Source organism: Haliotis rubra, unplaced genomic scaffold, assembly GCF_003918875.1.
Source record: "Haliotis rubra isolate DU_JTF1 unplaced genomic scaffold, ASM391887v1 Scf194, whole genome shotgun sequence".
Lineage (NCBI taxonomy): Eukaryota > Metazoa > Mollusca > Gastropoda > Lepetellida > Haliotidae > Haliotis > Haliotis rubra.
In genome coordinates this window covers 1,467,359-1,495,305 of record NW_025765936.1, presented here as the reverse complement: position 1 = coordinate 1,495,305, position 27,947 = coordinate 1,467,359, and the positions used below count along the sequence as shown (strand labels likewise).

Here is a 27,947-nt window from a genome sequence, read left to right as displayed (position 1 = left end):
TATACATCGTTTGAAAAGGGTATTGTGATATATTGATATCTACAATGTATTGGTATACCAGTTACACTGTGCAGTCCATATGAACTTGTTCTCTCCAACCAGGAGGTGGAGACCCTGAAGCTGGAGAAGACCCGTCTGGTGAATGAGTTGAAGGAGAAGGAGTCCGTCTGGCTCCAGGACAGACAGACGCTCATCTGCCAGAAGGATGCTGAGAGACGCCAGGCCGCGAAAGAGGTGGCGGAACAGTGTGAGAGGGACTACAAAGCCTTCATAGAGGAACACCAGAACACACTCACTGAGGCGCTTCGGAATAGTCGGCAACAGCAAGACCTCATGGAGCAGGAGAAGGTAGGCAGTGAAGGGCAAGGTCGCAGTCAAATACTATATTCTTATCAAAAACCAACAAGTCCCAAGAAGATGTGTCAAAAGAAGCTGCATCTATCTCTATCCTGTTTATCAGCAACCAAGTTAATTCGATGAAACATTAATAAGTAGGGGTGGGTATTGCCGAAAATTTTGTGATATGTATTGCAATATATGGCAAGAATTCTTTAAAAAAAAAACTACTTATAATGGAGTTAATGCTTGATTTACAAAGCAAAAACACACCAAAATCCCTATGCTTGATTAGGCTTTAATAAAAACTTTAAATCATGACAAAATAAAAATGCAAATAATGTTTGGAACAAATGAAACAAGGAAAGGAACAAATTAAAAAACCGGAAATATCCGAAGATTTCCGAGTGTTATGAAGTTTTCCGAATGCTTGTCAAAATACCGGTTTTCGATCAGCGTATCGCAATACGTATCGATCTCATGCCTAAACCGGTATATACCGGTAAACCGGTTATATTGCGCAGCCCTAATAATAAGGATTGGTATTCGGTGTTAGAGCACTTATTAATAATGGTCGCAGTGTATGAAATTTCAAGTTTAAAAAATAGAGAGAGTACAAAGTAGATATGGTTAAGAATGCAGCGTCTTCATCCATCCTGTTGGTCGGCAGCCAAGTGATATATTTTTTCCAGTAGAAACGGGCAATGAAGGGGAATGTTCCATCGTATGTAATTTCCGTTTAAGAAATAGTCCCAAGTAGATCTGGGGAAAAAATGCAGCCTATGTCTCCATTAGAGCTGTGACGATATATTGTAGTATCAATAATCGTGATACCTTTTCTGACAATAAATATAGTGATACATTTTTCATATCGTTATATGTATCGTTGACCTAAAATTTTTGGAATTTTCCCTAGAAATTGACGGTTATGTCAAAATTTACACTCTTACTTGTTATCAAAATACACTTTTTTAAAGAAAATAACTGAAGACAGCATATCGTGATACGCTTCGTATCGTGAAATTTCTGTATCATCACACCTCTAGTCTCCATCCATACTGTTAGTCAGCAGTCAAGTGAACTACATATTCGTTCCATTAGAGATAAAGATTGATAACATGATGTGAGAGTTGGCAGATTGATCGATAAACGGTCAGTCGATTGATCTTGCTTGCGTCATGATTATCGGTGGGCTTGGGAGACTGATCAATATTCATAAAAAATGAAACATCAAATTAAACTTTCGAAAGTATTTTTCTTTTGTTACGTTTGTTATATCGAAACATAAACAACTGATGCAGTTTCCTGACTCGTAAAACTGCTGTGTAAACAACATACTCGTGTGTATGTCTCAACAGGAATTATCCTCTATTGTGTTAATCCATGCACATGAGTTTTGTGGTGGAGTTTAATATTGCAATCAATTATCAACCAATTACTGAGCTCTGTTATCAATCTGCATATTGTGAGTGATAACCAGCACTGGTGAGTGAGCGAGTGGCTTAGGTTTATGCCGCACTCAGCAATATTCCATCTATGTGGCGGCAGTCTGTAAATATTCAAGTCTGGACCAGAAAATCCAGTGATCAACATCATGAGCATCGATCTACGCAATCGGGCTACAATGACATGTATCAACCAAGTCAGCGAGCCTGACCACCCAATCCTGTTAGTCACCTCTTACGACAAGCGTGGGTTGCTGAAGATCAAGTCTAGACCAAATCTTCACGGGTAGCACTGGTGAGAGCAATGATTATTGATGTTAGCAGGGTTGCAGGAATTCTGCGATTGTGGGTTTAAACTCAGATTCATCCTGATTGTGTTTTGATTATTGTACAAGATTCACTCATTGTCACTGATTATAGGTGTAAATATAGTGAGTGATGAGTTCTCACTCTTTGTCTGAAGTTTGACTGTCTCTACCACCAGAGGGAGTTGCAGGAGCGAATTGAAGAGCTGACAGACGGGAAGTCTCGGGAGCTGCAGATGGGTCAGGGCGACCTGTCCACCAGCATCACAGCAGATGGGGACCTGGAGGTAAGTCAGGGCAATGACCTGTGTGAGAATATGATATTTACTGGAAGCACATATGAGATACACTTATGTTTCCACTTAATTTTACACGTATCTCATGTTTGTGTCAAGAAATTGAGGCGATTAACGGGCGATGACCAGTGTCAGAATATGATATTTACTGGAAGCAAATATGAATTACACTTCCGTTTCCACTTAATTTACACGTATTTCATGTTCGTGTCAAGAAATTGATAATATTGTGTAGGACTGTTACGATTCGCTTCTATTTTCGGTGAATGGAATCGTAAACTTCTATGAATGCAATTCATGATCAGTAGAACCAAAACATATATATTTTTCCTTATCCTGACTCATGCTCTTTTGCTTGTCTTCTTCTTCTTGCGAACATAGTGGAACACTTGTATCTCCTTATTTGAAGCTCCCTTCAAAATAAAATCACTAATTGGTACTCACCACGAGTTGCTCCCCTTTGCTTCCCCTGGCGGGAAAGGTGTCGCCACCCCCCGGCCATGTGCTCCACTCTCTCCTTCTTCGCCCAGTGAGCAGGATGTGAGAGCGCCTGGTGTCTCCTTACACACCATATCCTTTGATAATCTCTTAGTTTTACCTCTCATAGGTTACTATAGAGGTATAGCTAGTATCCTTTACTATTTGTATTGATTAATTATCGTATTTCTACTGTTTATTCACGTATTAAGTGATTGATTGTTCAGCTAACTTTACGTTCATGAAAATCTGTGCGATTTGTAGATTACGTTTTCTGCCTCCGATCCACATGTAATATGCCCTAGTTGTTCTACGCCGTGTGCGTTTAATTCACGTTGCAGTTACTGCATTAATTTATCTCATTCTGCATTTAATAAATATCATCTTTGCGTCTTAAGGCGTGCTGCAGATAGATCACGCAAACAAGGGCAAAACATGGCAGAGAGTCAGATATTCCTTCCAGTCAGCTGCTAGCGATCGACCCTCTCCCGTCTGGTGTTCTGCTAGAGACCCCTGCGGCAGAGGAACGTGGGACGCCAGTCCGTTACCTCGAAGAAGCGACCGGCCTCCCCAGACATCCCGTCATTGCAGACTAAGTCAAAGAGGGCCTCATCGTCGTCTCAACGCCAGATTGAGGACACCCAGGGCAGCGCCAGACTTCCAAAGGAAATCTACGAAGACAGCAAGAACTTTCTCAGCGAGATCGTTCCAGCAGCAGAGTTGGGCCTCTCGATGATCAGCCGATAATCATCCCGACTTTCACGGCAGAAGAAGCGACCGGTGTCAGCGACTGTGACTTCTGCAGAGATCTCCATGCAGCCTGATGCCTCTACACCGGCGTCAGGCGTCATTGATGTGAACCCCATCGCAGAAAAGAGCCCGACGACTTCGTCACAGATCATCCCAGAAGACATGATGCGGCAGATTATGAACATCATGGAGGACCACTACAAACTGCGCAAGCAGGGTCCGAACTGCCAGCGAAGGCTCCAACGTAGACAACACCCCAGAGGCACCCCGTCCAACGTAGCAGCCAAGACGATGTCACCTTCGCGAAGGAAGTCCCGCACCACCTTGACGAAGGACCTAGATGTACAGCCTTCGCGAAGGCCTTCGCGAAGGCGGGAGAGATCATCACCATCTTCGATTTCATCTCTAGATATGGACTCAGACCATCAGACATCACGGAAGCCTTCGCGAAGGTCATATCATCGATCCCCCGGACCGGACGCAAATGAAGCTTCGCGAAGGCATTCGCGAAGGACATATGATTCCAGATCTTCATCGTCTAGAAGAACATCGAGGGACTGCCGAAGAGCTTCGCGAAGCTATCAACATTCACCTCACAAGTCTCCGAGAAGATCATCCCATAGACGATCTCCACTCCGTTCATCACCAGGTCGATCACCCATCAGATCTCCACATAGAAGCGGCACAAGTCAACTAGATGCGCCACAAACCTCATCAGATATACAGACAGCTACACGCCAGTCCCGGAGCATCTACAATTTATTAATGATGATGGTTTGAGGATGATGGAGGAATCATATTTTCTGATGCAGAGATACGGTATTGGATGGTCAATAACCTAGATCTCACATCACCATCTAAAAGTGGCAATACAGCTCAGGCGTATTTGATGAAGGAAGATGATCCAGATGCAATCACTCTACCCCGATCGACCCGATTATGCGGCAGTGCCACAGAATCTAGATGCAGCTTTCCAGAAAGCTACGAAAGTTCAGATACCACATCTACCCAACTTTCAAGCCAAGAAGTTCTCCACGCATAACATGGACTCCTTCTACAAGGCCCAGGACATCGATGAGAACTATAAGATCATCAGCGATGTAAAGAACAAGATTTACAAGATGGATGATCGCAAGTTGGCTCATATAGAAACCATGACGAGACGTATGTCCTTGGCTCGTCGTCAAGGCCTCCTCGCCTCCTGTAATTGGGGGGAGAACTTTACAGCCCCACTTTATACAGCCCCGTGGTCGACAACATCCATCTTTGACGGAGAAATCGACAAAGGTCGCCAAGGAAGTCTCTAAGGATTCCAGGGAAGTCCTTATGATTAGATCGATGGACACACTAGCCAGCGTCATTCGTCAGACTTCACAAAGATACTCAGGCAGATCTAAGTTCACGGGCCTACAAAGAGCAAGAGACAGGAAGATAGCCAGCTCTAGAGGTAAAGATTCTTTTAAGAGTAAGCCATATGGCAACTATAGAGGAGGATCAGGAAGAGGCAGGACACCCAGAGGTTCCCCGCAATTATAGACGCTGAAACACAGGTTGGAACGACTGGAGTCTTCCACCCCCAGCCGTTCCAGTACAACCAACTCAAGTGGGTGGGCGCTTCCAACTACACTGGGAAAACTGGGGAATACTGCAAGATCCTTACGTCTCCAACATTATTCAACCACGGATTTCAGTATCCCTCTACAGGACAAGCCTCGCTGACAATCAAACCCCCAAGTTCGATTTACAAAGCAACAACTACCAAAGATAAAAGAGGCTGTCTCATCACTCCTATCCAAACAGGCCATAGAAGTAATAGACCAAGCAAACGTCGAACCAGGTTTCTACTCCCCAGTTTTCCTAGTTCCCAAGAAAAACTCCACGGAGAAATACAGACTCATCTACAACATGAGCTTTTCAACAAGAACTATCTCACGCAAACCACGAAGTTTTCGCATGATACATTTACCTCAGTTACGCCAGATGATTAGATCCCTATGGACTACATGGGCAGCATAGATCTACAGGATGCCTACTTGCACATCCCCATTCATCCCGATTCCAGGAAATACCTACGATTTACTCTAGAAGGGCTACATTACCAGTGGAAAGTACTCCCATTCGGAATATCATCAGCCCCCTGGCTATTCACGAGGATAACGAAACCGATTATCAAATTTCTACATCGTCAAGGGCTACGCAGTGCGTTTTACCTCGACGACGGGATACAAGTAGATCAAGATCCACTGCGTCTCAAACTACAGTTAAATTACATCATAAAGCTACTAACACAACTAGGTTGGTTAGTAAACTTACGCAAGTCGGACCTAGTACCATCGCAAGACCTACAGTTCCTAGGTATTCGATTCATCACAAATCGCAACCGTATTATGGTACCAGAAGACCGTTGGCTCAAGATACAACAGACCATTCCACCAGCTCTACTCTCTCCGTTACCACTGCGACAATGGCAGAGCCTACTAGGTCTTCTCACATCAGCCCAAGACATGACTGTCACAGGCAGATTACAGTTACGTCCCCTACAGGTCCTCATCAACGCACATCTCAACGATGTACAACCATTCAGTCTACCGAAACATCTCAGACCACATCTACTATGGTGGACCAAGAAATCGAATGTCTGCGAAGGGATTTGTTTAGCAGAGCAGGAATACAAAACCCATCTGTATGTAGGCAGCGTCACTCCCAAGGTTGGGAGCTCATCTCACCAACCACACGATATCAGGGTTATGGAATCAGCAAGAATGCAAACTCCATATAAACAGTCTAGAAATGAAAGCTGTAATCAACGCCATTCTACATTGGAGCACATTTCTACAAAATGCAGCCCTAATGATCCATACAGACAATTCGACAGTGGCGTTCTACATAAACAAGCAAGGCTCAACGAGATCGATGAACCTTTTGAACCTAAGCTTTCAACTGTTCGATTTAATACAAGATCTAAATCTACATGTCAGAGCAGTGCACATTCCCGAGCCAGAAATATACTAGCAGACGCTCTCTCTCGGCCTCATCTACCATCACCGACAGAGTGGATGATCAACCGGAAATTTTTGCACAGATAATCAAGCAATTAGGAGCCCGGCTAATAGACCTATTAAGCCACGATTCAACAATCAGCTACCGACATTAGTGTCACCAGTCCCAGACCCCAAGCTTGGGCAACGGACTCTTAAGTCTATCATGGGAAGGCCTCAATGCGTCGCAGCGTTTCCGCCAGCAATAATACCTCAAGTATTACAGAAAATCAGACAAACACAGAGCCTACAACTCACTTTGGTGCGCCCTACTGGCGGCCAGAACGTGGTTTCCATACTAATTCAAGAAATCGGTCAACCAACACTGGAGCTACCCAAGCGGCAAAACCTGTTAATTCATCCTCACACCAAACAAGTGCACGGAAACCCAGCAATGTTCCAACTACACGTATGGACTGTATACAAATGTGTTTAAACAAGAGGATATTCTGCCAGGGCGGCAAAAAGCAGTCACGCTTTGCTTACGTTACTCAACTCGTAACTTGTGCTGACGACAAGTGGCACAGTTTCAAAATTATGCAACAAAGAAAGGGTTTACAGCAAGAGAGGCTTCACAACCTCAAGTGGCAGACTATTTGTGTTACCTACGCCAAAACAAACATTTAAAAGGTTCAACGATATCAACATATCTTGCAGCTTAGCTCTGTAATCACCATGAGAACGGTGTCAAATTGACAAGATCTCCAGAGTTACTGGCCTTACTACGAGCTTTCCGATTGGAGGACCAAAGCGGAAGTTCCACGCTCCAGCTTGGGATCTGAATGTAGTGTTACAACACCTCACGAGTGAGGTCTATGAACCCTTGGAATCGACAAACTTTGAATTTCTCTCACAGAAAACATTGTTTCTGCTATCGCTAGCCACAGCAGCAAGAATGTCTGAAATTCACGCTCTGGATTACTGAGAGGATACAGTTTGATGACAATCATAACACAGCGCACCTCGGATTAAGATGGGATTTCATTGCAAAGAATCAACTGCCAGGTCAACCAGACAGATTATTCCACATCCCGGCGCTATCCTCTATTCTCGGATCACAAGATACACAAGACCTATCACTGTGTCCGTAAGAGCTCAAAGTTTATTTACTGACGATCCAAAACAAGGAGAAGATTTCTCAAACGTTTATTCATCCCATTATAAGCCTCTGAATCAAACAGAAGTGTCACGGACCACAATATCTATTTGGATAAGGACTGTCATTCTCCGTGCCTACAAGGCAGCAGGCTTGGACCCACCAACAGCATCAAATCCACATGAGATCAGGGCACTGGCCTCTACCCTCGCCCTACACGGTAACTGTTCCTTGAACACGATTATGGAAGGATGCTATTGGAAATCTAACATGGTATTTGCTAATCACTACCTAAGAGACATCACTACAGAAGATGTCTCTGGCATTCACCATTTCGGACCACTGGTCCTCAGCTCAGCAACTGACAGTCCCTCGTGGCTTAAAATATTAGCCTCACAAGATTAATATGTATTTTATACATACTCATCTAGCTTATAACTCTAAGGAGTTTTAGGGCTATGTATATATGTTCAGCTTAAGTATTCTACCTTAAGCATATACTTGGATATAGTCAATTTCAGTGCCTCTATCAGAGTCACCTATATATATATATATATAATTTATATGTATTGTTCAATATATTCATAATGTAATTCCTTTAATGGCTTTATATAACCTATGGTTTTCTTTATACAGGAAACATCCTAAATCTAAGGCTTCATGAAGTTCCGTGAGGGATATTACAGTATATCTATACAAAATCACTAATTATAAATCCAAAGTATTCTGTTACCCACCTCCGTTCCGTAGGATGCTACAAGCAAAAGAGCATGAGTCAGGATAAGGAAAAATATGAAATTTTAGAGTAAAATTGATATTTTATACTTATCCTGACTCATGAGGTTAGCCCTCCCATCCTCCCCACATAACACTTTGGATTTCCCTGTAAATTCAAGTGTTGGGCTCGCTAAATCAGGAGAGAGTGGAGCACATGGCCAGAGGGTGGCGACACCTTTTCCCTCCAGGGGAGACAAAGGGAGCAACTTCGTGGTGAGTACCAATTAGTGATTTTATTTTGAAGGGAGCTTCAAATAAGGAGATACAAGTGTTCCACTATGTTCGCAAGAAGAAGAAGACAAGCAAAAGAGCATGAGTCAGGATAAGTATAAAATATCAATTTTACTCTAAAAATTTCATTATTTTTTAAATATTTCACTGAATATCATGAAAAATACATCAACTGCTGAGTTGATATTTAATTCGATTCCCAATAATCCTGATATGTATCATAATTGACTCATACTGGTTTCATTGCAGCCCCAATATTGTGGTACTTTAAAGATAAACTATATGTAACATTTGTTCTTTGAAAAATAAATGGTTCAAAATTAGGTCCTTTATATAAAGAAACATTTTCCTATCCACGTTCCATATGTAAGGAAGATTTGAAATAAGAAACAGTGAAATTAACCAGCTGGTCTTTTTCAGACTTCTATTTTGGAACAAGAAAGAGAAGTATGGCAGAAGCAGACGGACAAATTAAAAAAGTCCATTAAGTGTCGAGACTCACTTCTCAAGCAGGCAGACGCACATATGTCTCAGGAAGTCGAGAAGTTGCGAGAGGAGCTCGAAGCTGCCTACCAGCAACAGCTCGAGATGGAGGTACACAAACTACAGGATCGTTACCAGTCCGAATTTAATGATTCTCTGCCAACAGGTGAACGCGAGATTGGAAAGATTCAAGTTCAGATTCAGAAAATGGCTGAAAATTTTGAAAAAGAAAGAGCTTCATATATTCGTAAAATTGAACACTTAGAAGATCAGCTGGCAGAGAAATCTCAGCAGCTTATTGACTTGGAACAGGAACAAGAACAGGAGATGAAGGAGGAATATAAGAAAGAACTTAACCGTCTCCTTCAAGAAAAAAATACTCTGATTGAGAAACTTGCATCAAAACAGTCAGAATTGGATGAACGATTGAAAGAAAATGATAAATTACTCACCTCTGTGAAAAAAATGGAGTCGGCTTATAAAAACGACATGAAATCGCAGAAAGACAAGTTTGACAATATTAATATGCGTCTGCAAAAATCAGAGAAATCATTGCAGGAAGTGATCAAAAAGAATTCTCTAGAAAAAGAGGAGTTAAAAAATGCTCTGAGTGAAAGTGAGGCTGCGATGGGGAATTTGACACAGAAGATGATGGAACGTCAGAAGACGAACACGATGACAGTGGAGGCAATGAAAAAACAACACAAGCTGGAGAAGAAGGAGTTGTTGAGGCAGTTAAAGAAACGGAGTGACCACACGATGACCAGCACTCCAGTACAGGTCTGTCTTAGTTAAAGAAAAGGAGTGACCACACGATGACCAGCACTCCAGTACAGGTCAGTCTTAGTTAAAGAAACGGAGTGACCACACGATGACCAGCACTCCAGTACAGGTCAGTCTTAGTTAAAGAAACGGGTGACCTCCACGATGACCAGCACTCCAGTACAGGTCAGTCTTAGTTAAAGCGGAGTGACCACCACGATGACCAGCACTCCAGTACAGGTCAGTCTTAGTTAAAGAAACGGAGTGACCACAGGATGACCAGCACTCCAGTACAGGTCAGTCTTAGTTAAAGAAGCACGGGTCAGTGACCACCACGATGACCAGCACTCCAGTACAGGTCAGTCTTAGTTAAAGAAACGGAGTGACCACACGATGACCAGCACTCCAGTACAGGTCAGTCTTAGTTAAAGAAACGGAGTGACCACCACGATGACCAGCACTCCAGTACAGGTCAGTTTTAGTTAAAGAAAGCGGAGTGACCACACGATGACCAGCACTCCAGTACAGGTCAGTCTTAGTTAAAGAAACGGAGTGACCACACGATGACCAGCACTCCAGTACAGGTCAGTTTTAGTTAAAGAAACGGAGTGACCACACGATGACCAGCACTCCAGTACAGGTCAGTCTTAGTTAAAGAAACGGAGTGACCACACGATGACCAGCACTCCAGTACAGGTCAGTTTTAGTTAAAGAAACGGAGTGACCACCGCGATGACCAGCACTCCAGTACAGGTCAGTTTTAGTTAAAGAAACGGGTGACCACCGCGATGACCAGCACTCCAGTACAGGTCAGTCTTAGTTAAAGAAGCGGAGTGACCACCGATGACCAGCACTCCAGTACAGGTCAGTCTTAGTTAAAGAAACGGAGTGACCACACGATGACCAGCACTCCAGTACAGGTCAGTCTTAGTTAAAGAAACGGAGTGACCACACGATGACCAGCACTCCAGTACAGGTCAGTCTTAGTTAAAGAAACGGAGTGACCACACGATGACCAGCACTCCAGTACAGGTCAGTCTTTAGTTAAAGAAACGGGTGACCACAGGATGACCAGCACTCCAGTACAGGTCAGTTTTAGTTAAAGAAACGGAGTGACCACCGCGATGACCAGCACTCCAGTACAGGTCAGTCTTAGTTAAAGAACCACGGAGTGACCACACGATGACCAGCACTCCAGTACAGGTCAGTCTTAGTTAAAGAAACGGAGTGACCACCACGATGACCAGCACTCCAGTACAGGTCAGTTTTAGTTAAAGAAACGGAGTGACCACCACGATGACCAGCACTCCAGTACAGGTCAGTTTTAGTTAAAGAAGCGGAGTGACCACACACGATGACCAGCACTCCAGTACAGGTCAGTCTTAGTTAAAGAAACGGGTCAGTGACCACCACCACGATGACCAGCACTCCAGTACAGGTCAGTCTTAGTTAAAGAAACGGAGTGACCACACGATGACCAGCACTCCAGTACAGGTCAGTTTTAGTTAAAGAAACGGAGTGACCACACGATGACCAGCACTCCAGTACAGGTCAGTCTTAGTTAAAGAAACGGAGTGACCACACGATGACCAGCACTCCAGTACAGGTCAGTCTTAGTTAAAGAAACGGAGTGACCACACGATGACCAGCACTCCAGTACAGGTCAGTCTTAGTTAAAGAAACGGAGTGACCACACGATGACCAGCACTCCAGTACAGGTCAGTCTTAGTTAAAGAAACGGAGTGACCACACGATGACCAGCACTCCAGTACAGGTCAGTCTTAGTTAAAGAAACGGAGTGACCACACGATGACCAGCACTCCAGTACAGGTCAGTTTTAGAGTTCAAGATTCAAGCACCCATGAAGATCCGCATTAGAATTGGTCTGCAGTAACCTATGCTTGTTGTAAAAGGCGACTAAAGGGATCGCGTGTCGGGCTCGCTGACATGGTCAACACATGTCATTGTATCCCAATTATGTAGGTCAATACTCATGATGTTGATCACTGGATTGTCTGATCCTGACTTGATTATTTACAGGCTGCTGCCATATAGGTGTAATATTGGCATGTCCAGCATTAACCAACAAACAAATCAAATCAAATCAAAATGCAATATGAAAGTTAGGGGAGACACGCTGGGCTGTTTTCACTAATGTTGTTGTTTTGTAATCCCACACTGCATTGGCAGATCCCTCCTTCTTCTCTTCTCCTCTCCCACCTCTCTCTCCCTCTGTCTCTCTGTCTTTTCTTCTCGTGGGTGAGATTGAAACTACTTCAACTTGTTTTTATTTCATATGAACTTTACATTCATTTGGGAAATGACTTCAAATGAGACAATTCAAGGAGAAAAAGAGTTGGTTGCAATGGACTCGCTATCACAATAGAATGTTGCAATAGACTATCGCTATCACAATAGTATGTTGCAATAGACTATCGCTATCACAAAAGTTGTTTTCTCCTCAATCATCACCCCAACATGGAACCCATGGTAGTGGACTTCCTCCGTGGTGTAGTGGTTAGAGCGTCGGCCCAGAGAGCGGAAGGTCACAGGTTCAACCCCCGGCCACGTCATACAAAAAAGACGTTAAAAAATGGTACTTGTTGGTCTCTGTCTGGCGCTCGGCATTAATGGGTACAACAAGGACTGGTTAGCTCGGAGTCAGTATAATGTGTCTGAGTGGGGTATTCATGCTTCACTGCAGCATAGTATCTCAGTGAGCTAGCACTATAAAACCAGCTTAAGTCTGGGCTAGTACAAGCAGCCACACATACACACGCATGCACATAGTCATATGAGCGAAATATTCGCAAGTACATTGTACGATGTTAAACCCCATTTCACCTCACCCATGGTGGTGACATACAAACGCTTTCACCACGATGACAATTGACAAATTAATACAAGACAAGTAGCATACCTCAAGGCTACTGCTGATAGGTACACTGGAAGTCAAAAGCAAAGCAAGAAGCTTATGGCTTTGATCCGGCACTCATGAAAGATGATTAACAAGTTAGAATCTCTGTCCATAAGATATTTGACTGTTTTTCAGACAGAAGAATCTGGATATATGATGTTGGACCTGAGATCCCAGTACTTGGACACAGTAGACAAAATTAGAGGTGAGTTATCAGGACTTGAATATCGTATTTGACGTATTTAGCAGGTGACTTCATTTTTATTTACCGTGGGTACGTTTTCTCATGGGTTCATATTTCCATATGCACCGACTTCACAAAATGGCGTCTCGTTGTTGATACATTCAAACAGTGATCGTTGGGATATAAATAAGAAAACAAACACGGGTTTCTAGAATAATGGTCAGTATGATCTTTATTAGATACTATTTTCACCAAACATACTTACGTTTTACAACCAACTGCCAGATGTATTGTGGTGTGAGCTGGCCATTGCGTAGGGTCGGCTTGTGTACGTTTTACATCCAACTGCCAGATGTCTTGTGGTGTGGGGTCGGCTTGTGTACATTTTACATCCAACTGCCAGATGTCTTGTGGTGTGGAGAATCGGCTTTGATTTGGGTGCAAAACATACCATTTTGACACTGATTTCAAGGGTCAAGTTAGGGGGTCGGCTTATCTACAGTAATATACGGTAGTAGAAATCCAAGAGGGGATAAACCAGGAAAGGGGTTGTGGCGGTAATTAGGAAAAGGATTAAGATCACAAAAAATCATCAACAGGTTTTGCAATGTACTTCCACTTTCCTCGGTGACCTATGTTGATTTCTTTGTTCAATTGTTGAGCACAATACCCTAAATATGTCAAATACGGTACACTTCCTTTTACTAATAGGGAGCAGATTGTTGCTATCAAACATAGGTGTTCCAACTAATGAAATGAATGGATTTTGAGACCAAACTGAAGGATAAGATTTAGGGTTTGCAAGATTTACAAGTGCCTGATTTAGGAAATTTACAGAAACAATATGAAATGTTTATGAAGTTTTATTGAATTAAACAAAATGCCTCTTGAAGGACTCAGCATATGAATGAAAAGTCAAAGTCAAGGTTTTACTGCCATTCAGTGGTATGAATAATCACCATAAAATTGGTCTGGCCTAATGTCCGTTTTCAATATCTTTTCACATCAATAATGTCAAAATATTCATGGTGATTATTTTTTTTCAGAGGATGTTATGCAGCATATTACCCAGACAAACCTCCGAGCTGCCGACACTGTCCGTACCGGTATCACTCGGGAAAAGCAGGTCACCGTGACCCAGCTGAAGCGATTCTACCGAGTCAGCATCCGCAAAATTCTACAGAACGAACTCATTGGGTGAGATAACTTTAAAATTAAAATAATTACAGTTTCACACACCACTCTGTTGAAAAGTTGTTTAAATAGTCCATTTCTTAAGAATTAAGGTGAATTCATTGTTCGTGGGTGATTGCAATGTATCTCCAACCTTCCTGAGGCAAAGTGTCCTGAAGGCAGTGTTCACGAATGGTGTTTCAAAGTCACAGGACATTGGGTCCTGTAAGTTTCAGATGTCTGTCTGACCCATTGAAAATGCACAGGACCCATGGGATAACATTAAACACACATTTCAGATTAATATTTCTTATAATTGACATTGAAATTATTAACAGACATAAGATTTATAAACAGCAAACAAGTGTCACATGTCACATAAAACAACTTCAGTCAAAGTCATTGTGAAATATACAGTCAGACACTGGGGCCGGCGGGTTGTAGACTTCTGTCTGACCGTTGGCAAATCTGCCGGATTTGTCAGATGGTCAGACGCTATTAGTGAACACTGTGAAGGCTGTGTCAATTTTTACCATTGCCCTTTCAAGCTAACCTTTGCTTAGAAGACATTGAGACTATCAGAAAAATCAGTAGAGGTTAAAGCTTTCGCTACTTAGCCGTAAGCCCAGGTTCAATTCCCCACATGGGTACAATGTGTGAAGCCCATTTCTGTGCCCCACCCCCCAGTGATGTTGCTGGGATATTGCTAAAAGAAGTGTAAAACCCAACTCACTCACTCACTCAGAAGTCTTGTCAGAGATATGTTTCCTGAAATTGGCGTCAAAGTGCTTGTCACATAGAACACTTGGGGTTCGATTCCCCACTTGGATATAATGTGTGAAGCCCATTTTTTGGTGTCATATAGCCAGAATAAAAGTGGCGTAAAAGCTCACTTACTCACTCACCAGTCTAGCTTCTTTGAAAGGAATGCATCACTCCTTGATCACTGTAAAGTGTTCTGATGTGAGCATATGGCAGTTGGATAGCCTAGTGGTTAAAGTGTTTGCTTGTCACGTAGAAGATGCAGGTTTTATTCCCCATAGGGGTACAATGTGTGAAGCCCATTTGTATGTACCCTGCCATATTGCCGGAATATTGCTAGAAGTTGCATAAAACTATGCTCACTCACTCACTCACTCACTCACTCACTCACTCACTCACTCCACTCACTCACCCACTCACTCACTCACTCACTCACTCACTCACTCACTCACATACATGTTCCAGGTGTCTGTATGGACCCTGGAAAGACGTGATGAATCCCAGCTCAGCTACATTTTCTGCAGGGTTACCTTCACCACTCTGGGGAAATTTTTTATAATAAATAATTATAAGTCTGAAAAGGAAGGTATTGCTTTGATGTCATGGAGGAAGTATTCTAAGTTTGTTTGATATCCCTGTCTCACGTTGTTTGTATACAGAATGCAGGTATTTAGTTCAAGTGTAAGATGTCAGTGATTTTTCTGCGTGCTTCATTTCTTCAGGGATATTCTTCAGGATGAATTGATGAAAATATTCAAATTGAATTTCAGGTCTGACTGACATAAAAACTCTTGACAAAAAGGTTTCTTTCTATAAGTAGCTTTGGTAATGGTTTTAGTCTGTGTTGACCTGTCCCCAGTCTGTGATTAGATTAAATGTTAGCGGCTCATTGTCACTGAGTCTGTTGCCATGGTTACCAGCCATGTCATTAAAATTGTGTATCTAATTCTGTGTTTGTTCATGTTTAGATGAATTTTGAAATAATGATTGATTGTATGTTATGTGTTTTGGATGTGAAAGTAGTTGATGAATGTGTTAACTTACAAACAATTGTAGTTTATGTGTGTTTGGTCCACATTTTTCTTCTATTTCAAATGAGCTTACCCTAAAGAAATGATAAAATTCTAAATTTAGAAAATGAAACACGAACTGGGTTGTTGTTGTTTTTCTTTAGTTCATGCTTATTTGCAAGAGGTTTTCTTCTTTTAACCATAATTATGTGGCCTTTGAGCAATGGTGACCAGATAAAAGAACAAAACTAGTTAAAGTTGATAAATGACATTCATAATCCTTCCCAAGGCATACCAGTAAGTACAAGCAAAAGTGGAAATGTATTAAAACAAGAAATTCCCCAAATCACGGAATGTATTTTTCTTTTAAAATGTTAATTTTGTCCTTCAGTGGAATATAACTGAATCACTTTCTTGTGTTCAACAGGGCAGACCTGGAAGGGAAACTGGCAGCCATTGACCAGGCCCTTGAGGCTATGTCAATCAGTCTCAGCAGTTCAAGGTCAAACACCCCTGACCAAGAGGTCAAGGCCACCGACCTGTCGCAGGCCAAGAGTTCAAATTCTTCAATATCTCTCGATGTGTCAAGTACCAGCAACCTGACCCCTCGCAGTGAAAGCAGCGTTACAAGCTCAGGGTCCTCGTGTCAGAATTTCCAAGTGACCTTGACCCAAGCTAATCACTCATCAGGGAATCCTGGGAGAGGAAATGATGTAAAACAGAATTCTAAAATGGTGCCAAAGAATGGAAAGGATGTGTTCCCACGTCCATCTCAAAATCTGTCTCTCTTTGATCACAATGGCTCACGTATCCTGTTAACGCCTTCACCAGTTCAATCGGAACCTGAAACAAGAGAGTTGTCTTCTGCTTCATATGGAAAAGATGATGCAAGGTCATTCAGACCTGTGGATCCTCCTGAGAGACGCACCTCGACGAGGCCCAAGTCTGGGCACGGTACCTTTCAGACTGGAAAAACATCAGAAGCTAAACCCAGAGAACTGAACAGTTATGGTAAATTATACGACAATGATGGATTCAGGAAACCAAGAGAACCTGTTCCAAAGAGAAACATAAATGAGCATCGAGGTCATAGTATTGGCACTAGTTCTCACCATGGTACAAGCGCAGGTGTTACTTCCCATCAAACTCACAGCAAAGACACTGGATCTCATCAAGCCCGTAGCTCAGAAGCTAGTTCTTATCGAGCTCATGAGAGAAACGCAGGTTCTCATCGAGCTCATAGCATAGACGCTGGTTCTAATCGAGCCCATGGCAGAGACACTGGTTCTTATCAAGAGCCTCAGCTGGTCAGAGATTCCTCTTTGCCTCCATCAGTGTCGAAGAGACATCCACAAATGTCCCTACTTCGACGCAGCATGGAGGACGAATTTTCCACGCCGAAACCCTTGCAACAATTTTCATACAAAGGTATGAGCAAAGCTCAGTCTGAGATAGCCTTGAACATGTTAGCTGACTTTGACGACAACCAGGAAGGAAGGCAGCAGGTGATGGAAAGTGCCGGAAAATCTCCTGTTCAGATCAAGTATAAATATACCCCTCTCCGACAAAGTCTGCAAGCAGGATCGCCATCCACAAGTTTAATCTCCAACCACAGTTTATCTGAAGGAGATTTGAGAATAGCAGAAACCGATGAACCAGTGCTTAACTTTCAGTCTATGGGATTAGGGAAACCTTCTCCTCGTAAATTCAACCCCGTGCCTGAAAGATTAGAAAGTGAGAGTGGATATCACACTCCAAAAAAGTCACCCAAGAATTTGTTTGGGAGCAAAATAGCTCGTTCTCTTGAGAATTTGTCAGTACTGGGTTTGACTCTTGAAGAGCAGTCACTTGAAGAAGAATTTGCTCCCTTAGCTTCACTGAAATCGGACAAGGACTCGAGTAGCTTCCGCGCATGCGAGCGTGTGGGAGAGTTTCCGGCACAGTTGGACAAGGGGAGACAAGTCAGAGACACAATGTCTGGGGAAGGGAGACAACTGAGGGAGAGACAGTCAGACATGGTTTCAACGTCCAACCAAACTAAGGGCATGACTGAGGGTGGTGATCATGTGAACAATAACCAATCAGCATTAAGAAGTACATCTCGAACAAATGGGGCCCACAGTTACCGAGATTTTCACAAGGGGAGACAACTCCAATCGTCACGAGACCACGATTCTGGCAGAGAGAGTTTTCAGACTCCACCAGTTAATGTTTCAGTGCGTGTTTCAAAGACTCGCTTGTTTGAAAAATAATTTGTGTCCTTCATTTTCAGATCTTGGTCAGTGCTCAGAAAGATGCATGTTGATGGTTTGTAAAAACAGCATGTATATTTTAACTCTTGTCACCCTACTTCTTTAGGTTCCATAAATTCTGGTCATTATTTTCCAACTTTATTGCCCAAAACAAGAGATTTTGTAAAGTCTCCAATACACGGACAACAAGAGTGGATTCTGTTTGGATAGTAACACAAACATCATTCCACTTCTGAACCGAAATTTGCGATTGCCTTTCTCTGGGTAGACTTATTGAGATATCAAAGTGCTTTGCAAAACAATGTGAAAATATTCATGCTTGTTAAAAGAAATCATGTTTCACCCTACCAGAGAAAAAGTGTTCACCATATATGGATTTGTATATTTAGCATTAGAATCAAGTCCCTTGATCACAATCTGTGTCATTTTAGCCTTGTGTCATACACTGCCGTAGACACTTGGTCTTGCTCAGTCTGTTTTGGGGGATAAAAGTATCAGGATCATTACTCATCTTGGACTAACAGACAACTGGTCATCTCTGTCCCTGATGTACATGTATATAAGAATGGGAGCAGAAAAATTTGAACATATGTTGATATTTATTTTTGCCTTATTACCTCCGTCAAATTGTGTCTTTACTCCTCAGGCCACAATGTGTGGAGCTCAGTGTTAAGCCATGAGTATTACAGGGTTTTAACTTGCCCTACCAAGGCTAGGGGCCTATAGAACCCACACTCATTCCAAAAGTGCTTATAGGAAATCCTGTAAAGTGATGAAGCAGTGAGGTGTACTTTAAGATCTAAAAAATATGTTTATAATCTAATCCAATGGTAATTTTCCTTGTCGAGAATGTGGTACATTGTATATAACTGTACATCCTTCACAATGCAGTATGAATTTTTTCTGTGAATTTTTTTTCACATTTCGTCTTCGGGTAAAAACCCTGCTAGAGCTAAAATGGTATTAAAGCTATACTTTCATCACTTGTGAAGAAAACCTGTATAGTGGAATCTGTCCATTACAAACTGGCCTGGGACCGACTCACTTGTCCAGGTTAAAAAGCAGTCCGGATTAGTCCAAATTTGTCTGTTACCATAGACATGCCATGATGTTTCACTGGTCGGTCTGACACAACTATGAAGTGAATGTGTCATTTATAGGGCTTCAAGCTGACACTGATTTAATCCTGTCACATTAAATAATGTGTGTTGATAGAATAAATTAACTACTGAGAACAGAAGTAACGGAGATGTTTATTCAATGGACTGTTATTTTCGTCTGTAATCTGTAATGGAGAGAGTCCGGATTATAAATAAGCTTTAATGATAAATTAAGAACAATTTTGCCGTGACTCAGACAGTAGTTATTGAGAAGGATTATGGAGAAAATTGGTTTACAAAGAGTCCGGATTTAACAGATTCCACTGTATTTTACAGGAAGAATATTACAGGCAGAGTAAATTATCTGTATATTTAGTACAATAATGTAAATACTGTTGTAGCTGTATGTGATATTCATACGCATTTAATGACACCGTTTTGAGGAGGAGAAATATATCAACCTTCTCAGTGAACATTTTCAACACTCAAGAATTATGTTGAAACTGAAAATTCATATTTTTATCAAGAGTTACAAATATTATGCTCAGGTTGTACATAATGATTAAAAGTGTCCCTTGGCTCGTATTGTATATATTTTATATTGAACAAATTTTATTATGAGCTAGTTAGTCATAACTTATGAATGTATAGACCATCAGATTCCGTCCAGTAAACATTATATATCTGATTATATTCAGATCTTAAATCAGTAGGATATATCTCTGCTTAAAGAACTGACAAACCCTGAAATTTTGAAATTGAAAGGTCAGGTCTGAATGGAAATTAATAAGGACTCTGCTTTATATACTCATGGAAACAAATAAGGGAACACATGAAAACAAAAGTGTTCCTATATTCTATTCCAGGCTTCTTCGCATGCGTTGTATTGCAATGTGAGTGAAATTCTGGAAATAAATAAAGGAACACTTGTACCTTCATGTGTTCCCATATTTATTTCCATGAGTATATGTTGTGTTTTAGCTGTATGGCATCTGCACTTAACAGGTTATTTGTGTTTTCTGTGAGTTTTCTATAGTTAAGAAAAGACTTTATGAAAAGTGAAAAAAAACATGAAAATAACTAATGCTGAATGGGTCTTTGTCGGCAGGGGTAATACAGATTTGTACCCCAGTTATGTTTCTGCAGAAATGTACCCCAGTTATGTTTCTGCAGAAATGTACCCCAGTTATGTTTCTGCAGAAATGTACCCCAGTTATGTTTCTGCAGAAATGTACTTCAGTTATGTTTCTGCAGAAATGTACTTCAGTTATGTTTCTGCAGAAATGTACCCCAGTTATGTTTATGCAGAAATGTACACCAGTTATGTTTATGCAGAAATGTACCCCAGTTATGTTTCTGCAGAAATGTACCCACACCAAAATCAGAATACAGAAACTTACCCTAGGGCAAGACCATTCCACACTGTGCTGTTTTCTTGAATCGAGCTGTCTGATTTAAGACTGTTGTATTAAATGCTTTTGATTGAGGTATGTAAACGAGCATACACAGTAACGAAATATTCCGGATGCACATCAGTAAAATGGGAACCATGGTTTCAGTTTTGGGCTGTGGAATATGGGCTCATCCATGTTTACGATACAGGTACATTTCTGTATTTTGAGTTTGTTTTGGGAACATTTCTGTATACAGAAACGTACATGGGGTACATATCTGTAGTAAATGTGCCATCGACCCTTTCACCATAACTCATTTTGGAAGAGACTCAAGAAGCCATGAGGGGCGGTGGGGTAGCCTAATGGTTAAAGCGTTGGCTCGTCACGTCGAAGACCCGGGTTCGAATCCCCACATGGGTACAATGTGTGAAGCCCATTTCTTATGTCCCCCACTGTGATATTGCTAAAAGCGGGGTAAAACCAAACTCAGTCAGTCAGTCAGTCAAGAAGCCATGCATCCTACAGACTTGCCCACACATGACCTCTGTGGTCAGCTTTTACAGAGTTTTCTTGGGTAGGAGTGAAAGATCTGATTTAGGTAGATTATCCATTTGAAGATCTGATGTTTGTTCTACAGGAACAATAATACTGTAGACCCTAGATATATTTGCATGTATATTATTGGTTCTCTACATGCTAATCCTTCTGGAACTTTTTTTAATACTTTTACTTGATAAGCGATCTGTGTATGTTTCATACACATATATGATGTTATTCTGTCTGTAATTTCAATGTCTCTCGTTATACTGTCAATAAAATATTTTATAAAACAACAGATTTTGTTTCATATTTTCAAGATGGGTCAGTTCAGGAATGTACTAAAGTGTGTTTTGGTCATGGAATCATTTAGATGTTACATTTTCTACTGACAGCCAATTGGGTAGCCATGCTCTTAAGATGCAACAGAGTGGTGGGGTAGCCTTGTTGTTAAGATGCAACAGAGTGGTGGGGTAGCCTTGTTGTTAAGATGCAACAGGGTGATGGGGTAGCCATGTTGTTAAGATGCAACAGGGTGGTTGAGTAGCCATGATGTTAAGATGATGAAACAGGGTGGTGGGGTAGCCATGTTAAGATGCAACAGGGTGGTGGGGTAGCCATGTTAAGATGCAACAGGGTGGTGGGGTAGCCATGTTGTTAAGATGCAACAGGGTGGTGGGGTAGCCATGATGTTAAGATGCAACAGGGTGGTGGGGTAGCCATGTTGTTAAGATGCAACAGGGGGTGGTTGAGTAGCCATGATGTTAAGATGCAACAGGGTGGTGGGGCACAGTCAAGATGGGGTGGGTGTCCTTGTTGTTAAGATGCAACAGGGTGGTGGGGTAGCCATGTTGTTAAGATGCAACAGGGTGGTGGGGTAGCCATGTTGTTAAGATGCAACAGGGTGGTGGGGTAGCCTTGTTAAGATGCAACAGGGTGGTGGGGTAGCCTTGGTGTCAAGATGCAACAGGGTAGCCTTGTCAAGATGCAACAGGGTGGTGGTGTAGCCTTGTTAAGATGCAACAGGGTGGTAGGGTAGCCATGCTGTCAAGATGCAACAGGGTGGTGGGGTAGCCATGCTGTCAAGATGCAACAGGGTAGCCTTGTTGTCAAGATGCAACAGGGTGGTGGGGTAGCCATGCTGTCAGGATGCAACAGGGTGGTGTTGTTAAGATGCAACAGGGTGGTGGGGTAGCCATGATGTTAAGATGCAACAGGGTGGTGGGGTAGCCATTGTTGTTAAGATGCAACAGGGTGGTGGGGTAGCCATGTTGTTAAGATGCAACAGGGTGGTGGGGTAGCCATGTTGTTAAGGTGCAACAGGGTGGTAGGGTAGCTAGTAGCGTTTGCGCACCACATTTAAAGCACTGACTGGTTTGTCTCCCTGCATTGATACAAGGTGTGAAGCTCAGTGACTAGTAGAGCTCGAATATTGTGCAGAACAAACTGGGCATGCACACAAAGAAAGAGCGAGTGAGTGAGTGAGTTTAGTTTTACGCCGCACTCAGCAATATCCCAGCTATATGGCGGCGGTCTGTAAATAATCGAGTCTGGACCAGACAATCCAGTGATCAACAGCATGAGCATCGATCTGCGCAACTGGGAACCGATGACATGTGTCAACCAAGTCAGCGAAACTGACCACCCGATCCCGTTAGTCGCCTTTTACGACAAGCATAGTCGCCTTTTATGGCAAGCACATGGGTTGCTGAGGACCTATTCTACCCCGGATCTTCACGGGTCCACAAAGAAAGAAAATAAACAGAAAGAAAACAACAAACAAACCACGATAATCTAACTTTATATCACCAGCCAATAAATAGATGTCTGGTCTAGACAATCAAGTGATCTACATAAACTACGAGTGTAGAATCAAACAGAACGTGTTTCACACAGTTCTATTTACGCTAGAGTTATTGAGCAAGTATGTTTTTACGCCGCTCTTAGCAATATTCCAGCAATATCACGGCGGGGGGCACCAGAATGTGGGCTCCACATATTATACCCTTCAGCGTGACAAGCGGAATCTGTAACCGTTAGGCTACCCTACCGCCCCAAGTTACGCAAGAAAAACTTAACTGTAGTAGTTGCTGTTTGGCTGGTTGTGACTGGACTGGTTCGCAGTCCCCTTACTTATCCCCACTGAATGGACAGGGTAGCCGCTAGTCTCTGTCCATATCTGTGGCCTACTTATATACCTCTTCTAAAACACCATGTACCCATTTGACAATGCATATAACATATGTCTGGGGCGGTAGCCTGGTGTTTAAAGCATTCGCTTGTCAAGCGGACGATGGGTTCTGGCCACTTGGGTATATGTGTTAAGCCCATTTTTTATGTTCCCGCTTAGTTCCCTGCATTTATATTCCTCTAATATGGCTAAAAGCAGTGTAAAACCAATATCTATATTTGTATGGGCCACATTGCCCCAAAATGCATGCTGTAAAATAGAAGACACATGTGCGTAATTCCACCAAATATCTTTCCATTCCGTCATTATACAAGCCCATGAGCCTGCAGAACAATGTATAGCTTCGGCTACGTTTCCGTAAAGATGCATAAACATATCAAAGCTTAAGGTATCATTGCTGTATAAACGAAAAACAAATTACACTAACATTTAGAGCAATTATCCAATAATCTTTGTGCCAAATTTGAATGTTCAGTGTTGTGCTGTTTTCGAGCTTTCATCCTTTCATATATCCCCCAGTATCTACAACCTCGATAGTCAATGTGAATACCATGAACAAAACGTATCCTTTTCAGATTAGTAGGTTACGCTTAGACAACCAAGGTGCCTGGAGATGGGTTACACACTATAACTATAACATGTGGGCGCTCTTCTGAAATGACCGCCTCCATGGTGTAGTGGAGAGCGGCAGGTCGCGGGTTCGATCCCCGACCGCGTCATATATCCAAAAGACGTTAAAATATGGTACTTGTTGGTCCCTGCCTGGCGCTCGGCATTAATGGGTACAACAAGGACTGGTCGGCTCGGAGTCAGTATAATGTGTCTGAGTGGGATATTCATGCTTCACTGTGGCATGGTATCTCAGTGGGCTAGCACTATAAAACCAGCTTAAGTCTGGGTTAGTACAAGCAGCCGCACATACACATACACGCGCATGCACGTCGTCATATTAGCGAAATATTCTCAAGCACGACGTTAAACCCAATTTCACCTCACCTCGCCTCGCCACGCCACGCCACGCCACGCCACGCCACGCCACGCCACGCCACGCCTCGCCTCGCCTCGCCTCGCCACGCCACGCCACGCCTCGCCTCGCCTCGCCTCGCCTCGCCTCGCCTCACCTCACCTCACCTCCTAGAGTTGCAACGAGTCCACTGTGAGGTCGATATGAGACATATCACATATAAGGTAACGAATACGAATATTGAGTAAAGAATACAATAACAGTCAGACGTTTATGTAATATTCAAAATATTCATAGTGAAAGAATTCCTATCACCCCTGCCTATACCCAATTTAATTTTCTAGCTAATTCACTTTCATATTGTTTTTCGATATAATGAATGTTTTAAGTAATCTATATTGACACATCTCTCTATTGATTTTAGAGGCTGGAACGATCGGAAGCGTTGCCATTCAGTGAAACAACTTAATACATTCTCCGAATGCAGTAACACGACTAACGGGATCGGGCGGTCAGGCTCAATAACTTGGTTGACACATGTTATCGTTTCCCTGATCACTGGATTGTCTGGTCCAGATTCGATAATTTACAGACCGCCGCCATATAGCTGGAATATTGCTGAATGCGGCGTAAAACTAAAACTCGAACACAGTAACAAGTGAGCAGTTGATGTTTTATTCAACAAAAAGAGTGAAACAGTTACAAATAAATATTGGACATGTTATGACCATGTTGACAGCATTAATATAGCACGAGTGATAGCTCGTCAATTTTGGTCGGTCTGATTAAAGGGACAGAAGCTCATTACAGAAACGACGTAAATGAGTTTGTACACTGGTGTAATGACAACTACCTGCAATTAAATATTGCGAAAACAAAGGAACCCATCGTGGATTTTAAAAACCAACAAAGTGACACTGTGCCTATTGATACCAAGGGTGAAACTGTCGAAATTGTAAAATAGTACTTACAAATATCTTGGCACTATTTTCGACAATAAACTACAGTGGGGTCCTAACACTGATTTTATTTTTACTGACTGACTGAGTTTGGTTTTACGCCGCTTTTAGCAATATTCCAGCAACATCACGGCGGGGGACACCAGAAATGGGCTTCTGACATTGTGCCCATGTGGGGATTCGAACCCGGGTCTTCGGCGTGACGAGCCAAGGCTTTAACCACTAGGCTACCCCACCGACCGATTTTATTTTTAAGAAATGCCAGCAAAGATTGTATTTTATGCACAAGCTGAGATCTTTTAACATAAGCAAAAAGGTGATGCTGTCGTTTTATCGTTGTTTTGTTGAAAGTATTTCAACTTTTTTCAATTCAGTGCTGGTATGGCTCTCTTAATATCAAAAGCATATCTTATCTTAACAAAATCATTTTAATTGCAAGTAAAATCCCTGGGGTGTCTGTTTCTTATTTATATCTTCTCTTTTTAATTCCCGTGTTCTTAACCTCGCTGAGAGAATTTTATCTGATTCAAGCCATGTTATATTTTCTGAATATAATCTTTTACCTCTAGGCCGTCAATACCAAATGCCCCATTTTAAAACAAAAAGAGTTCAAAATTATTTCATACCAGCCTTTTCAATGACTGTTAACTTTGTCTGTCTATTTATAGTGTTGTTTTGTGTTTTCTTAACTTTATGGGGGCAGTGGGGTAGCCTAATGGTTAAAGCGTACGGGCACAATGTGTGAAGCCCATTTCTGGTGTCCACCGCCGTGATGTTGCTGGAATATTGCTAAAAGCGGCGCGGAGAGTTCCTTCCGTTCCCCCAACTCTAAACCAAACTCTAAACCTAACCCTAAACCTAACCCGAAACCTAACCCTAAACCTAGCCCTAAACCTAGCCCTAACTTAAATTTTGGACTTTTAATCATTTTGTGAGTTCTCTAGTAATTGTTGTGTTAAGTTTTGTTTATAATTCTAGAATATTTATACATATTATTTGGGATGGGGGAACGGGAGGAACTCTTACCAAAGCGGCGTAAAACCAAACTCAGTCAGTCAGTCTTAACCTTTATGTCATTTTTAATATTTAATTATGTCACCACTTTCAAATGTAAAAAGAATTCCCCTTGGGGTAATAGGGCATTATCATTGTCAACCACAACTTGGCACAAGACTACGATGCGCGGAAAGAGTAAAATAATTACGGTCGTCTCCAACATTGATCGCGGTGTCACAGAAACATTTCCAGTGTTAATGTACGTGCATGTACGTGCATGTTGCACTTGTTACATACCAGGTTTCGTCATTTCTGCTTCCATTCACAGCGTCTGCTCTGGATTAACGCGCATCAAAAACTCGTGCAACGGAAGTGAGCCCTGATTGGTTCAGCTCGTATCTATGACATCACGTGACAATACCCGCGAACACCTGCATGAAATATACAACGCCACCAACTTGATTGGCATTTGTTGCAGTGAAAGTCTGCAACGACGAACCCAAATGACGTCTCCGACATGACATGTTAGCGGGCTGCCAACATACGGAAGAGTTTATTCTTAAAAACGCAAAAGAGTACAAAAATGGCATAGAGACATAACATATATATCTAACAATTAGGGGACATGGTTATGTTATGTAAATCCTCGAATTATGTTATTATATTTTACTTTTCTTTACTTCTTTAAATATTATGTTTATAAACTAGATAAATAATTAGATAACCGAATTGGTCTCCAGTAACCCATGCTTGTCGTAAGAGGCGACTGACGGGTCGGGTGGTCTAGCTCGATGACTTGGTTGACACATGTCATACATACATCGATGCTCATGTTGTTGATCACTGGATCTTTTGGTCCAGACTCGACCACCGCCATTTAGCAGGAATATTGCTGAGTGCGACATTAAACAACGACAGAAATCTTTGAGAAACGGGGAGGATCCCTGAATAGAACGGACAGTGACATAACACACTATCAGGCCAGGTTGAGAACAGAACGGTATATGACCCATGAACTCCGTATCACGTGACCTCAGGTTCGGGTTACGGATAGAAGCCACTCTCCTACCCAGAGTTCCATGCGGCAAGCCAGCATAGTACCTCTGCCACAGGCCAGAAAAATGTGACAATTCGTCACATCTTGCACCGTCCATTCAATATAATGTACAGATTTCTTTTACTCTTTCATTTTTGACGAGTCTACACATCTAACTAAACATCTTTAATAGAATTAATTAGTTTCACTGAGAAAATATCCAAAAACATGAAACACTATTTCGATTTGCGTAGCGATCCTTTGTTTACATAGGTTGTACGGCTCCACGTGCTGTCATCGAAGCCGATGGAGAGCAAACGATGCAGCCAGTTTGATATCTAAACATGTACTGTCATAGACCTAACTGTCGCAGTTGTGGAAGAATATATATGTAACAATGTAAAACATTATGAAGAGAGCGCCGAAAAGCTTTCGTGAGTCCAGTCTCTTCTTATTATGAATATGCGCGTTTGATT

General features: G+C 42.1%; 1 protein-coding gene across 1 annotated transcript in view; it reads left to right on the top strand.

The window, feature by feature from the left end:
- Nucleotides 1-20,234, top strand: part of LOC124274783 (trichohyalin-like) — a 30,336-nt gene extending 10,102 nt beyond the window's left edge. Inside the window, exons 8-13 of the mRNA XM_046710157.1 lie at nucleotides 103-348; nucleotides 2,266-2,373; nucleotides 9,172-10,014; nucleotides 13,049-13,118; nucleotides 14,144-14,294; nucleotides 16,470-20,234. Of these exons, the coding sequence (XP_046566113.1) occupies nucleotides 103-348; nucleotides 2,266-2,373; nucleotides 9,172-10,014; nucleotides 13,049-13,118; nucleotides 14,144-14,294; nucleotides 16,470-18,294 (3,243 nt within the window). The 3' untranslated portion in view covers nucleotides 18,295-20,234. The remainder of the gene's footprint in view (nucleotides 1-102; nucleotides 349-2,265; nucleotides 2,374-9,171; nucleotides 10,015-13,048; nucleotides 13,119-14,143; nucleotides 14,295-16,469) is intronic.
- Nucleotides 20,235-27,947: the final 7,713 nt, after the last annotated feature.